This window comes from Staurois parvus, unplaced genomic scaffold (genome assembly GCF_062004578.1).
Source record: "Staurois parvus isolate SC_StPar_1 unplaced genomic scaffold, SC_StPar_1.0 ptg000636l, whole genome shotgun sequence".
In the NCBI taxonomy this organism is placed as follows: Eukaryota; Metazoa; Chordata; class Amphibia; order Anura; family Ranidae; genus Staurois; species Staurois parvus.
In genome coordinates, this window is record NW_028318432.1 from 7,729,559 (window position 1) to 7,745,388 (window position 15,830).

Sequence of the window (15,830 nt, forward strand, 5' to 3'; positions counted from 1 at the left end):
TGCCCATCAGGAATGTGGGCAAGGTCTGATGTCACCTATTTACTCTCAAGATCTTGGGAGGGGAGGCTAAATGACAAAGACAAAAAGACAAAAAGTGGCTATGCAATGTTTACTGTCAAATAGCCGGATGTAAGGGAATCAGCAGGAAGCAAGATTTTAGTAGTGATTACATACAAGAGGCCAAAATGAGAGAAGAATGAATATCTGGAAAGACTTCAAAAGGTATTTGCAAAAACAATCATATTTTTTATTTACAAAATGGGAGTTCTGCTTTAACTGTTTGAGATGGTTCAAATGCTATTAAAGCTGAATTCCAGGCAGGCAGTTTTTATTGGTACACAGCAGCCAATCAGGAATGTCACTGTCCAATTATCGTTTTCTAGTATAGATATGAATCTGGTTGTTTACTTTGAAGACAGAGGTAACACAGACTGTCTGACACCATACTTCCCACAGATATTTTAATAAGGGCAGATTGTATGGAAATGTTTGACATCCATGAGCAGACAACACTGAGCACTCCAGTCTGTAGATACATTGTTATTTACATAATTAGGTTGAGAAATAACCATAAAACCAACCTTAAAGGTATCTTAAGTTGATGATTTACTATGTTTCCTGTGATGTTTTATGATATTGATCTGGTTGTTGTTATCAATTTGACTATTTATTTATATGTCTACTTCCTCAAATAATAATTTACTTTTCTTTCTTCGCATTACAGTGAGAAAGTCATTAAGTCTGCAAGCAGCACTCCCCCCATCACAGACAGTCCAGGTATGATATAGAGCTCGGTGGCAAGACTTAACCAATTTATTTGCTTCAGACATCTTGTTACTCTTCAGGTGTATTTCATAGAATAAGCAAAGCAGGCTGTTTAGTCTGTCTGCTGACAGAGCTGTTCACCTTGCTGATAGGACACGCTAACTTTCCTGCCTTATTTCAGCTTTTCTATGTTTCATCTGAATTGTATTACAATTCTGTTTTCAAGCCCCGAAGAAGTTCATTTTCCCCTGAAATATGTTGGCTGTATATGTTGTTTTTTTATAAATATTTTAAACCATTTTTAAACAAAATGGAAATTTGTAATAGGTGCGCCTTATCACATATCCAGATGATGTCCATCTGTTGGGCGGTTTGACTATTGTGACCAAAGAGGCGATAGCATAGGCTCAGAACCCAGGTACCTATCTTGACCACAAACTAAACTCTGGTTCAGAAAACTTTCATTTTGTATTAATTGAATTAGTCTCTACTTACATTGGTTCAGTGCTATGACACACCTATCAGACTCTGCAACAGAAGACATAGTTCATCTGACATAGTCAGGGCTGGCGTAAGGATCAATTTCCCCAAGTGTTTTCGGTCATACTTTGAGGCGTACTTGTGGGGTAGTTGCAGTGGAGCGTGCGGCAGTATTCACACTGAGGCCCAAGTGCAGAAAATGTTGTATTGAAGAACTTGTAGAACAGCCTGGAGGACTGGAACTCCTGTCCGTAAACTCACATTCAAAGCAGCAGTCAGCAGTAGTAGGCCTGAGCTGAAGAAAGTGCTTGCCAAGGGAGGTGGAGTGCAGCTTGGCTGGTCCAACCTAAGAAGGAGCTTGAGGAGGTCTAGGCGAAGGCCCTGCTCTTTCCCTACTCGCCTGAAACCTTCCCTTACTCCTATTTCTGATCTTGACAGGCATGTATTCTCTTCCTACACTGGCCACTTTGCAAATGCGTGCCAAAAACCTGGGGGCAGAGACTTAAAAAGACACCACATGACCCAAGATGGCCACCAGGGTCACCCGCATATAGCGTAGCCAACTGGAAAGCTGCTCCAGGGAACCTTGGAGAAACCACTTTCCTGCTACTACAGTGGTGTCCCCACTATGCCTAACCCTTTCAAACTGTGATAACTTGTCAGTACTGAAAGTTTCCTCCTCTGTTTCCTTATACTGGTGGCATTGACCTTAATAGTGCTAAGATCCTGGCGGTGAAACTAAATGATTTAGTGTTTGGTGCAGTAATAAGCATCAAATTAAATTTGCTGCTAAGTTGATATCTCTTGGATCAACATTTTGTTGAGACAGTCCCTGACTCATCAATTACTGCTTTGTCCCAGAACATCTAAATCACAATTCATGAAAAAAATCCATTTATCCAGCTTACTGATGTTTTTATTACAAAAGTATACTTGCCAGCATTTCCAAACGATAACCAGGGATAAAAGTAAGCACCACAGAAATATACTCATCATTCACAATGTTTGTCATGAAAAGGTCCAGTTGAAGCTATCAGAAAGTAGGCCCACTTTGTAATCCTGTTTAATGCCACTGAAAGGGGCTAGGAGGCTTCTAGGTATTGTGTTTGAGGCCACTGGAAGCCCTTACCAGCAAAGCAGTGATATTCAGACTAAAGAGTACATTGACACAATGAAGCTGCGTGGAATAAAGCAGTGATATTTAATAGTGAGAGCTTTGGCACAACAAAGGTCTGTACTATATAATGGAAAAAGGTAGGAGTGAGCCTTAAATCAGAAATGATTCTTACATAGTGCGGGAATAAAGCAGTGTCTGACTGTATCTTATTTATATATTATTTATTTATTTATTACAGGTACTTATATAGAGCCGTCAATTTACTCAGCGCTTTACATATATATTGTACATTCATATCAATCCTTAACCCTCAAGGGGGGTACAATCTAAGGTCCCTAACTCACATTATACATACTAGGACCAATTTAGACAGGATTCAGTTAACCTACCAGCATGTCTTTGGGAGGAAATCAGAGTACCCGGAGGAAACCCATGCAGTCACAGGGAGAACATGTAAACTCCAGGCAGGTGGTGCCTTGGTTGGGATTTGAACCAACGACCCTAGTACTGCCAGGCGGAACTGCTAACCATTTAGCCGCTGTATCTTAAAGTGTATGTAAACACAAAACTTTTTTACTTTTAGAGAGAGTGGTCTGTATCTCTGCCAGGGTAATAATTAAAGTGGCTCTAAAGGTTGAAGGTTTTTTACCTTGATGCATTCTATGCATAAAGATAAAAAAACCTTCAGTATGCAGCTTCCCCCTGTAGCCCCCCTATTACTTACCTGAGCCTTGCTGTCCTGGGTCTTTGCCTCCTTAAAAGCTGAGAGACAGTAGCGGGGGCTATTGGTTCCCACTGCTGTCAATCACAGCCAGTGAGGAGGGATTGGGCGGGGCTGAGCCCCATTCTGTGTGTTTTATGGACACACAGAGCTTGGCTCTGGAATGAGTACATTAGTGCCCCATAGCCAGTGGCTTGCTATTGGGCACTAAAAGATGAGGAGGAATCAGGAGCAATGGCAGGGATTTAGAGAAGGGGAAGATTGAGCCTTCTCTGTGCAAAACCATTGCACAGAGCAGGTAAGTATAAGACGTTTGTTTGTTTTTTTTTTTTTCTTATTAAACCTTTAATTTCACTTTAACGCCACCACCAATATTACTGAGACAGAAAGCAAGAGGAGACCCTAAATTTTAAGTGTGTCTGACTGCATGAAGAACATGTGAGTTGCAGAGAACCCCTTGGGGAACCCAAGAGCTTACTTGGTAAATCATTGCAGGAGCAATGTCAAACAACAAAAGAGAAAAACTCCCAGACCAGCTTGCCAACCAGCCTGCAAACAAACAGAATTAACCCGTCTAACAGTATGCGTTAAAAACAGGGGTTTAGTTAGCACACATTTGCAAATACATACGTAAGCTACAGAGCCTGCTGGGTGTCCAGTGTGTTCCTATACCTTTAAGGAGGGGTGGGCTCCTTCAGGTTCACCTGCCCTTGGTCTATCCATTAAATACATGTGCCTCTACTATGGGGGCTCTCAAAATTTGTAGAGTTAGGAACTACAGAATATCGGGGTGCCGTGACGAGGCTCTGTAGCTTACGCATGTATTTGCAAATGTGTACTAACTAAACCCCTGTTTTTAATGCATACTGTTAGACAGGTTAATTCGGTTTGTTTGCAGGCTGATTGGCAAGTTGAGCTGGGAATTTTTCTCTTTTGTTGTTGTTTGACATGCGTCGCCCTTTCATGTGCTCCTTGCTGTGAAGGCCAGTTATAGACTGGGACAGTGGCCATTTTTTGTACTGTTGAATTGCAGGAGCAATGTGCTGAGCTCACAGTGTAATAACTCACGGCAGCCAGTTAGAATTCACTTTATTGAAATTCAACCTGTAGAAAATGAATTCTGATTGGTTGGTTTGGATATGGCACTTTAGTCTCCTTGCACTGTTTTCATAAATTGTTCTGTACAATAAAAATGCAAAGCTGGACTATAGCTGGCCACACAAAGAATCAACGTATTGGGTGAAACTAAATTCCGCATGCAATTCAGGTCACTACATTGCAGCGTGAATGAGGCTCCCCAAATACTTATGGCAGCCGGTTAGAGTTCACTTTACTGATATCCATCCGGTACAAGATGAAATCTGATTGGTTGGTTTGAATTTTGCACTTTAGGCTCTTTGCACTGTTTTTGTGAATTGTCCTATACATTAAAAATGCAAAGCATGAATCTAGCTATCCACCCAGAAATATAATATAAGAACCATCCTATGGGGTTAAACTAAATCCTGCCATGTCTGGCCAGTTTATAATATTTTCAACATGGCTAAGAGCAGACAATAATATTCCACATGAAAATAAGCAATCATAACAAGAGAAAATGTTAACAAACATTTAGCCAGCTGTTATTCATAGTTGCAAATTATTTAAATCAACTTGTACATGAGACTTTCTGGTCATTTATTCCAGAAGCGAATGTTCAATAGGCTTCGTTTTTATTGGCTGCTTTCACTCGAAGCCGCTCAGCGGTTTCCAGCAGATCGAAAATTCTCACTTATCAAGAGAATTGATATTGTTTGCTCATTGTTTGTGTACCAGAAAGACAAGCTCAGTGAAAACAGCCGCAGAAATGTTGTTTGCTGTCCAAAATAAATTTCCTGTCAGCAGAAACAGAAGGCCGTATTGTTGTGTGAAACACAATGAACCCGCAGTGTGTGATTAACCCATATTGTAGGAGTCGGCACAATTTGCGGATGTGCTGTAGAGAGTAAAGTGTTTTCCTCCTCTTCTTTTCCTTCATTCTCTTTGCATTTGCCTGTCTTGAAGAGGTTCTTCAGCCATTAAGATCATGACATCATCGTAAGCACTTCACGAAGGGCATTCGTTTCCTCGTGTTTATGTAGTGCCAAGATATTACACAGCGTTTTACAAAATTGGAAAGCCTCAGCACTGGCACTAAAGTGTGTGGAGGCATGCCACGCACAGCCATTTACATCTGTCCTCGAAGGAGATTACAGTCTGATAGCCCTGTCATGCTCATACACACTCTGGGACCGGTTTGATTAAATGCTAATTAACTTACCCGGAGTATGGATGGAAACAGCCTTAAACCCGCCAAAGGCATACAAATTTTATGCAGATTGAGTCCACGGTGGGATTTGACCCCAAGACTCAGTGTGCTGCAAGGCAAGGTTAACCTCTCAGCCTCTATGCTGCATGCTAAAGTCAGGGACAGGCTGAGAGGTGAGCAGAAGAAGCAGCCACATTGGGAGCTTCAGCAGAAGGGGGGGGCAAAAAGGGCAGAACCTTCAACCTATGCTGCCCAAAGTTCACAGTTCATGGGGAAGGCAGCACTTGTAGGCCTTTTCTCCTTGGGTGTTGAAGGACCTGGTTTTGGCACTGGCTGAAGTATATGTTTGTGCGGGCACCTTAAAGCAGAATGAAACCCTCCTATCCTTTACATCCAAGGAAGTTGCCATCTTAGCCTCTGTTTGATCTGCATTTTCCATGGTGCTGCACATAAGATCAGTAATGACATCAGCCATCTAATGGCTTGATTTTTAGTTTAGGAGGACAAGCAACTGTGATCATTGACAGCATGCCTTGATTGTAACTCTTTTGGGAAACAGTAAATCAATGAGTTTAGTTCCGCTTTAAAGGATCGCCTCTTCATTCTCCTAGGCCTCTAAGGCTACATTCACATTGGTGATTTAGGCCGGTGTGATTTGTAGCGGCAGGAATCTTCTGATTACTGCTGCGGCTCTGAGCTGCTAGGCGCAGACACAAGCCCCGTTCGCTATGATGACAGGTTGACGGCGGCCACAGCTATTTCTGGCTGCTTGCACAGCCAACAATTTTTTGGTGGTGATTGCTGTTGGGACACATTTTGTGTGTGTTCAGCAGCGATCACCACTGGTAATTGGTGGCTGTGCATCGCTGCGGCTGCCGCAGACCTGTCATAGTGAACGGAGCCGGCAGCCATGTCAAGCTGCTCAGAGCCACAGCAGGAATCTCTGATTCCTGCTACTACAATTTACCTAAATCGCCAGTGTGGATGTAGCCTACGGCCTTATGCATGCTAGCACTTTGTTCTGTGTGTTTCAAATCATCATTTTTATTGGGGGTGGGACTTGGATGGAGCAGTGGGTGGGTATAACAGTTGCATGCGAAGTGTGCTACACTTAATGAGGTATGATTTAATTACACCTGAGCCTGCCTTGCTTTGGGTTAAGAGTGCAGGCCCAGGTGTGCATTGCAGGTCACCATCCCAAGCATATCACAAGTCCATATGCCTACCTCCTACAATGAAGTCTGCACAAGCCAAAATAAAAGGGACTGGGAAGACCATGTAATATCAGCATGTGACATCATCTATAACCCAGATGCAGACACACCCCTCCCCTCCCTCCTCCTGCTCCAGGCCAATTACTGAAATGTTGCTAAAATGGATCACCCTGCAACCTTCAGGTCCAGACAAACTACATGTCCATTTAAAACTAACTTGTCCACAGGGTGACAATGCTCAGGGATGAAACTGACATTTTGTTTCCTGGGGACAGCCCCCTAAAATTTGGGACTGTCCCTGGAAAATGGGGACATCTGGTTACCCTATTACAACCACAGTTTTCATTCATAAACCTCATAAAATGGAGAATCTCTTTTGGTTTGGGCCCAAGTCTCTCTAGATCAGTGGTTCTTTGAGTCACTGACCCTTTAAGAATCTGATGAATGCAATGGACCCCCTTCACAGAAATATTCACATAAACATAACTTTGCATGCAATGAATGCTCCCTTATCTCCTCCTCCCATGCTCGTCTCCAAGACTTCTCCAGGGCGTCACCCATCCTCTGGAGCTCCCTACCCCAATCTATCAGACTATCACCTACTCTACTTACCTTTAGGCAATCACTGAAAACCTATCTCTTCAGGGAAGCCTATTCCACCCTCTGCTAATACTGGAATCTTCTACTCTTCCAACCAGTCCATCCCCCACAGTTATTACCTACTGTACCATTCACCCCTCCCTCCTAGATTGTAAGCTCCAGGGATCAGGGCCCTCAGATCCCTCTTGTATTGAACTGTATTGTTACTGTATTGTCTCCCACTATAATGTAAAGCGCTGAGCAAACCGTTGGCGCTATATAAATCCTATATAATAATAATTCATAGACTTTATTTTAAATAAATGTGATTGCCATGTGATTGCCTCATACATATATGACATACACAAAGTTTGAATAAAGTAAACAATCTTAACAAAAACTCACTCCTTTTCATCTGAAAAGTAATGGCCACTCATTACAAAAATTAAATGCAATCATCTCGGTCAAATTAAACAAAACAATTTTAATTCTTCTCAAATCTATTCCTACTGCTACACCTACTCCTCCTCCTCCTACTACTTGAAAATGAGAATTGGCACTTACTATTATGGATTGGCACAAGATAGAGGTTGTGCAGGGAACGATGATACAAATTTAAATGGTAAACATGGGTCAACGAGTCAAGAGGCGCTTAGCGGTCGGCACTATAAGCATGGACTCCAGGTTAAGAATCCTTGCTCTATATTCATTTTTCCAGTTTACACATAACTCACAAAACTTCAAACGCTGCACCAACATTGTAGAAACCCTGCGTACAAAGGCAGCAGCAGTCCATTCTCCAGGGAACAGATGTAAAACAACAGAGCAGGGTATGTGTCTGTGGGTCCAGTGCTGGTTAATATATTACACTGTCATTGCTATTCCTCACCTGAAACAGAGTCGCCTTTCATGCAGCCAGACTTGTATTTGCATGTGAGATTCACCAGTGATCCGCTCATCTATCCTATTTGCATTCAAAAACAACCAACATGTTCCCCAACTATATTTTTGTACGGAGACTTCGTAAAACCACCCGCTGAGTTTTCAAACTGCGCTATTATATGAAAGCAGCTACATAAAATGTGATTGATATGGATATTAATATTGAATAGTTCTGGATGCTTTATTGTTGTTTTCCAGTCTGCTGAGGTTTTAAAGGCCCAAAATACAAAAAAATAAATAAATAGAATTTTGGTAAGTGTATGTGTCTAATACCTGTAATGATAGAAATTGGTATATTTTTATTTCACTATTTTCTCCTCATTTACTTGACAGCAGACTAAGCTGTCTGGCAACCTTGAGAGTCAGAACAAGCCATATAACGTTTGGGGTCTTTACAACAATCAGCTTTTATGCATAAACCTTTTTTTTACAAAAGAAAAAAAAACTGTTGCTGCCACTGCTTACAAAGTGTTAGACAGAGTCCATAAGGCACGAAAACGGAACTAAAACCACTGAATTAAAGCAGAACTACTCTCCCAGATATACTTACCCCGCGCCTTCCAGCAGCGGTTACATCCCTCGCTGAACGCTGTCATCTCCTCCCTGGCCACTTACAGGTTCCACATTTTCAGCCTCTTGTTTGACCAGTAGGGGAATGATGCCATCCTCTGCATGCGCACAGGAGTCCCGCAGCTGGAGTGTGCCAGATATGCATGCTGAGCTTTCCATGCAGCTTCCTTGGCTGTAGAGGATATGAGGGTTTAGTTCTGCTGCAAAGTGTAAGTTCACCTTTCAGAAAAAAATTATAAATGCTAATTTTTTTGCAGTAAAAAATGTGCATTTATTTTTTTAGGAGCCTGTAAAGCTTCTCACCTGCGATCAGAAGATTATTCACTCCTTTGTTATCTCTCGCCTTGACTATTGTAACTCCCTCCTCAATGGCCGAACTAATCGCAGGCTATCCCCTCTTCAGTCTATCCTGAATGCTCATCCACCTTCCATATCTGCCATCTCTCTCTGCCAATCCCTCCACTGGCTTCCCATTGCCCAATGAATAAAATTCAAAACATTAACAATAACGTATAAAACCATTTATAACTCTGCCCCAAATTACATCCCCAGTCTTGTCTCCAAATATCACCCAAACCGTACTCTCCGCTCCTCCCATGACTTCCTGCTCTCTAGCTCCCTTGTCTCCTCCTCCCATGCTCGTCTCCAGAGCCTCCCCCATTCTGTGGAACTCTCTACCCCAATCTATGCGATTATCGCCTACTCCTCCCACTTTTAGGTGATCTCTGAAAATCTATCTGTTCAGGGAAGCCTATCCTGCCTTCAGCTGATAACCAAATCTTCTATTTCTCCTATCAGTTCATCTCCCACAGCTATTACCTTTTGTACCACCAGCTCCTCCCTCTTAGATTGTAAGCTCCAAGGAGCAGGGCCCTCCTAACCCTCTTGTATTGAACTGTATCGTTGCTGTATTGTCTCCCTTTATATTCTAAAGCGCTGAGCAAACTGTTGGCGCTATATAAATCCCGTATTATAATAATAATAATCTCAGGTACAATCTCAGGCTCTTGCACACGGTCAGTATATCTGTCTGCTTGTACCTCGTATGGGCAGGCAGTCACACAATGACAGAAAGACTCAATGAACTACCTTGAGTGCTCACTAGCATCCTGGTAGTCCATTGAGAACTACAAGCCACCAGCTGCAGTGGCTGTCTGTACTTGTAGTTCCTTAATTCACAGGAAACCGCCCACACAGTGGTTTCCTATTCACTTGGGTGGAGAAGATCCCTGGCCCATTGTCACTGATCGGCAAGAGGCTGCAGGAGTAGGAATGTGTCAAATGTTCCCAAAGGTAAACTTATTCTTTAAATGACTTTGCTCATTCACTGGTGCCAACCGCTCCTCCTCAGCTTCTTCCTGGTACCAGATTTTCGGCCTCCTTGATTGGTCCTTGGGGAATTAGATAACTCCAGCACATGCATGCAGGAATTCATTCTAAATGGCACCCCAACACCCCTTACTAATAGATGTGTGTTGCAACACACTGCTGTATGTAGTATTGTGCTACCTTATAAAAAATAATACATGCACCCAGGGCCGGGACAAGGGATAGGCGGGAGAGACTGATGCCCTGGGCGCAATGGTTTACTGTAGGGATTGGGGCGCCTTCCTTCAGTTACAAGGCTGACAGGAGTATTGACAGTAGCAGTGATTTTGACAAGCGAGTGACTGCTGGGTATAGGATACCCTACGTTTGCACATTATGAAGGGGGGGGGGGCGCAATTTGGCATCTTTGCCCTGGATGTTGGATGACCTTATCCTGGCACTTCATGCACCTTTTTTGGTGCGTAGGCCGCCCATTCAAATGAGCAGGCCGCCTTAGTGCATAGCACGTTGACGCACATCATAATTCTCATGTACTAATGCAGCACAACAATGTGACACAGGGCCTTTAAGAAGTGGAAATATAACAGATCTACTGGCATAATTAGGTAATAGACTGCATCACAGATCTCATTTTTGATTTTGCCTTAAAGTTCACTTACCATTACTCCATAGAAGGTACAGCTATAATATGTCCTGCAGTACAATGCGTGCATTTTATTCTATTATCCTATTTATTACTATCTAGATAGTGGAGACCTATGTGCCTTTTAAAAATAATAGCTCCCATAATTTCATGTGTTAATCAGGCAGCAGTTAAATTCATTATAAGCACATGAAAATGTCAGCAATGAAGAAAAACTTTGTACACTTTCGAACATTTGGGCTGTAGAAAATGTCTATCTTTAAATGCTACTTGCCCAGTAAACTTACTGAAAGTTATATAGTGTGCTCTTCTACCTAAATAGTCAAATTATATTCATTATATTGAGGTTAATGTGGTAGATATGAAGCAAGATCTGACTATATCACAAAATAGATTGTTTATAATTTTACAAATCACACCCATAAAGTTCATTCTGGTATATGACCAGCCCGCTGTACCACAATCGGGAATCTAGAGACTCTGCTCATTATTCCTGTGCAATGGATCCTTCAGATCCTCTCTACAATGTGTGAGGCTATCACTCTGTAAGAAAATAAAATCATTTCAGTATATCTCATGTATACATAACGTCTATGCATATGTTTCTATAAATGTACTGTACTAATTGAATGTGTAACTGTCTTTTTTACCATTTTTCAATTTCTTGTTTCATTACTGCAGTTCACACTGTATCCAGTGGAAAGAATATATTAGCGATTATTGAATCTACAGCTGTCAGTCAAGCACCACCTGCTGGTTCAGAAATGCAAGTTAGTCTGCACGACATGCGGCGTAATGTGGCTGAACTGCGTCTTCAGCTGCATAAAATGAGGCAGCTGCAGGTAGGTGATAGTCTGGGTTTGTTTCACCTTTTGCTATGAATTCATGTTGTTTATTTATTTATTATTTTGTTTTTGTAAAGTTAATCTACCCAGAAGAAAATAGATCAAACCTATTTGTCAATGCTCATTCTTTTTATTTCGCTATATATCTGATCTTAAAGCTCCAGGAATTGGACAAAATATACCCCTGCAGTATCCAACCCCCCCCCTTCCCGAGCACACAAACATCCTCAAGAGTTAAATGATTGTTTAGTCTAGAGATGCTGGGATAAGGAGTATTACATGCATTATTCTTGGCTCCATCAGGCTTCCTCCATCCATGTGACCAGTCCACCGCTTCTGCCTCTCTAAGACGCTTTGGGCTTCAGTCCAGAGCTCTGCACTGTAGGTGGTGATACTGAGGGACCGCCCAGAACTTCGGGCAGAAGAGAACAGCGCTGGAGCCTGCTGAGGGATAGGGTAAGTAATATACCTTACCCCTTTACCCCTAGACTAAACAAGCATGTAACCCCTACATTGTGGGGCCCTGCTGCAAGGGTAGATTTTGTCTAATTCCTGGAGTTTAGCTTTAATATTTTTTATCCTTTTTTTATATGGTTCTGTAGAGGCTATTTTCATTTTTACATGGTTGATGTTTAAAGCTCAACTCCAGGCAAAAAACGCTTTCCCATGCAGTGTGGCTGTGCCCGCACTGCAAGGGTAACTACTCGTTTTGTCCAGGGGCGACAAGAAAGCTTATACTCACCCGATTCTCCGCTCTAGCGGCAAACACTTCTTCTCCATGATCCAGTGGTGGTCTGTTCCTGATGCCCTGATGTCCAGAGCAGGTCTATGGGCTTACTGGTGTCTGGATCAGTCCACTGCTCAAGACTGGGAGGATTGGAGGATCAGGTAAGTATATCTACTTTCTTCTGCCCCGTAGGTAAAAACAAGCAAATAACCCGTGCAGTGCTGGCACAGCCCCACTGTAAGGGAAAACTTGCCCAGACTTTGGGCTATATGTGTAAAGCCAAAATCCCACTAGGCGTTCCTCTCTGCTTGTTCAGATTACCACTATCATTGGTACTGAAAGTGAGAAAATCCAAAATTTGTATGTAGCCACTGAACAGGAATAGAAGACTTTTGTTCCACTGATATTTACCTCACTTCAGAGTGCGTGTCCATGACTGTAAGTGAAAGGAAGTCTCTCATATAGGACACAGGTGGCAAAACCTGGCATGGGATTTACCATATCCTACTGTATCTATAATGAAAACTATTTTGGCTTTAGATACTATTATACAAAATTTATATTGTGCCAACAGTTTGCACAGCAATTTACAAAATACAAGAAAGACAACACAGTTACAATTCAATACAAGAGGTTTCAAAGGGTCCTACTCTTGTAAGAGCTTACAATTGAAAAGGGAGTGGCAAGTGAGAGAAAAGGTAATAACTATGAGGGCAGAAATTGATGGAGAAATTTCAGTTAGTTGGAGATGGGATCGGCTTCACTGAATAGATAAGTTTGTAGGGATTGCCTAAAGGTAAACAGAGTAGAAGGATGGACAGATAGGGGTAGGGAGTTCCAGATGACAGGAGAGGCTCTGGTGAGGTCCTGAAGACAAGACTAGGAGGAGAAAACAAGTGTGCTAAAGAGCGAAGAGTGTGGTTTTGGTAATATTTTGAGATGAGGTTGATGATTTGAGATGAATTGGCAATTGTTTGTTGGGTAAGCAAAAGCCAGTGGAGGGACTGCAAAGGAGTGGCAGACAATGAGAGGCTGGTAAGGTGGATAAGTCAAGAGATATAAAATAAAATCTTCAGAATTTCAAGCATCTGCGGCAAAAAGGCAAAATGGGTGGGACTACACTTGCCCTTCTGCTAAACCAGACTAAATATGTTTATCTCATCCTATTGCCCCTCACATTAGTGCCTATCATTACATCCTCCTGCTGCTAATTTGTCCCACCAACCTCAATTCTTCCTCTTCCAGCAGTCAAAGTTTTGAACACTTCTGGACTGATTATTCTAGAGATCCAGAAACATATAATGTGGAAGAAAAATTCCCAACATACCCAATTCCATTGAAGGCTCCTTATTTTGATTACCAAGCCTAATGTATCAGAGTGCTTATCACAGCTACTTATGTGCTTGTTGTATCACCAGGCTGATAGAAATCTTCAAGGTAGGTTTTAATCTGACTGGTGGTACGCACCCACATGCAAGGAGCTCTGGATGGCTGGGCATTTCCATCTACGTGACACTATACTGTTTGGTATTTAGATATACAGTATTATTATTATTTTTGGTATATCCTGTGTATTCTATTCATGGAAACAGCTGTGACTGTCCCATGTATTCTATTGGGTATGATGACTATATTAAGTCATATATTTAGCACAAAGTAACCTTGCATTATAAGAGTATACAGTCTAATTTTATACCATCAAAGCCTTGTTTTTGGATATCTTTATCTAGGGACATAGGGAGGCACTATCAATGCCCCGGCTACCAAAGAGAAGACCTGTCTTATGTAATAGGCATTAAACCTATAATTGCATTAACTAAACACGTGCTATACTTACAACAGTGGCATATTTAACTTTTATATAAACTGCTGTTTGCCATCATACAGGTAGTTAGGAATATTCATAATGCTGGCCATACACTTGGCAATTTGTGAAAAATGTGGAAGTTTTCCCATCAGTGTTTAATCTAATAAAAAAGATTACATAAAGTAAAACTTGAAGTGGAAATTTCCCCCGCCATCTTCTATTTACTGTCTAAAGCAATTTTTGGTTTTGAGGGGCTATATACCCCAATGGGTCTGTTGTTTTGAACCATTCCATTATTTGTATAACCACACTTTATTTTCATGCTATGCAGATACCATTATGGCTATTCATTATGAAAGTCGTTCCAATCTTTGTATCTTTTTGCCAGATGGATCCATTCATCAATACGTTATTGTTTTTGTTAAACAGGAGCAGTCAATCCTGCTGAAAAATCTAATCAAATGTGACCAAATCAATCCTTGTCTTTGTTGTATCAAAGTGCTGGAAAGGATGAGATATGTGACTGATTGTTGCAGTGTGAATGTGTGACATGATGTGTTTATGGTACAGCAGTCACAGTAGTGGTGGGGACCTGATTAACATCATCAGCACCACAAAAAATAATTATTAATATTTTATGCAATGACATTGGTTTGTTGCATTTTTATTTACATTCTATCATATGCCGTAGATGGTCCTTTTTCAAACTTTCTACCCTGGAAAAAGCCCTTGATATGATTTTCAGATCCTAAGGAAGTCCTACATAGAAGCGATTATATCTAAAGTTTACAGCACATTAACAGGAATATTAAGCTGTAGATATAATCATCCGATAATAACTGTTAATGCTGTTTTTAGCAGCAAGTTATATTGTCCGTGTATCTGGTTATTTGGCCAATTTTTTAACCTACTTTTTTTGTTCGGTTCCTTTTGTCCCAAAAATGATGTAATTTCTGTAACGCAAGCCAGAAGTGTAGGTAGAGATGAAAGTAAAATAATTTTCATGTTGTTTTACTACAATCTCTTACAAGACCTGTTCAAATGCAGTAATATAGAGGTTACCTGAAAAGTTTAGAGAATCATAACACTTTGGTAGTAAAATGGCACATTGTGATTAGAGTCGTACAGATCAGACCAAAAAGAAGGACAACTGGGGCTTAACTAGGTAGAGAGGGATGTGGTCTCATAAGGGGGACAGTTCCTCCTAATGAGGGATGGTTGGGACCTGTGATGAGAGAGGCTGTAATAAGATGCCGCCAGTATGGGTGGATTCTATGGCAGAGGGTAGAAGCAGAGCAGACGTAATGAAGTAAGCAGAGGTTATAGAAGGAGAAAGTCCAACACAACTCTTACAGGGAGTGACCGAGGCTCAGTTAATCATCTTCAGGCCTTTTCCTGGTATGATCTACTGAGCCTTGTGTTCCCTTGCGTCACTCTTTAATATATATTGACCAAGAACCAGCACGTACACATGACATGTCCTGATACCCGATATGCCCGTGTTTCTTCAGGATCACTCATTCACCAAGCAGGAAGGAGAATGAGGATAACAGCCACTTTCAGAATAATGTCAGCTAAAGAATTGCTATCCTGATAGATTCATTTTAAAATACTGCGCCGAATACAAATGTGCAGAGTGCCCCCTTCAGGTTATAACTGGAACGGAATGGATCAATTCTAACTAAAATATTGATTTATGTTAAGGTGGAGTATACTGTAAATGATTAACTCTTTCCTGTCACTTTTCAAATGGCAGTTGTGCTGCTTCTCCCCAAGCCCACTCTACCACACTTACTGCAAAAAC

At 41.5% G+C, this 15,830-nt stretch overlaps 1 protein-coding gene across 15 annotated transcripts in view; it reads left to right on the top strand.

Annotated features, from left to right (window-relative positions):
* KIAA1217 (KIAA1217 ortholog) overlaps positions 1-15,830 on the top strand; it is a 609,023-nt gene that overhangs the window by 560,049 nt on the left and 33,144 nt on the right. For all 15 annotated transcript variants that reach the window (XM_089693772.1, XM_089693774.1, XM_089693764.1 and 12 more), the window contains 2 exons: positions 725-777; positions 11,329-11,489. In XM_089693772.1, the coding sequence (XP_089549898.1) occupies positions 725-777; positions 11,329-11,489 (214 nt within the window). The remainder of the gene's footprint in view (positions 1-724; positions 778-11,328; positions 11,490-15,830) is intronic.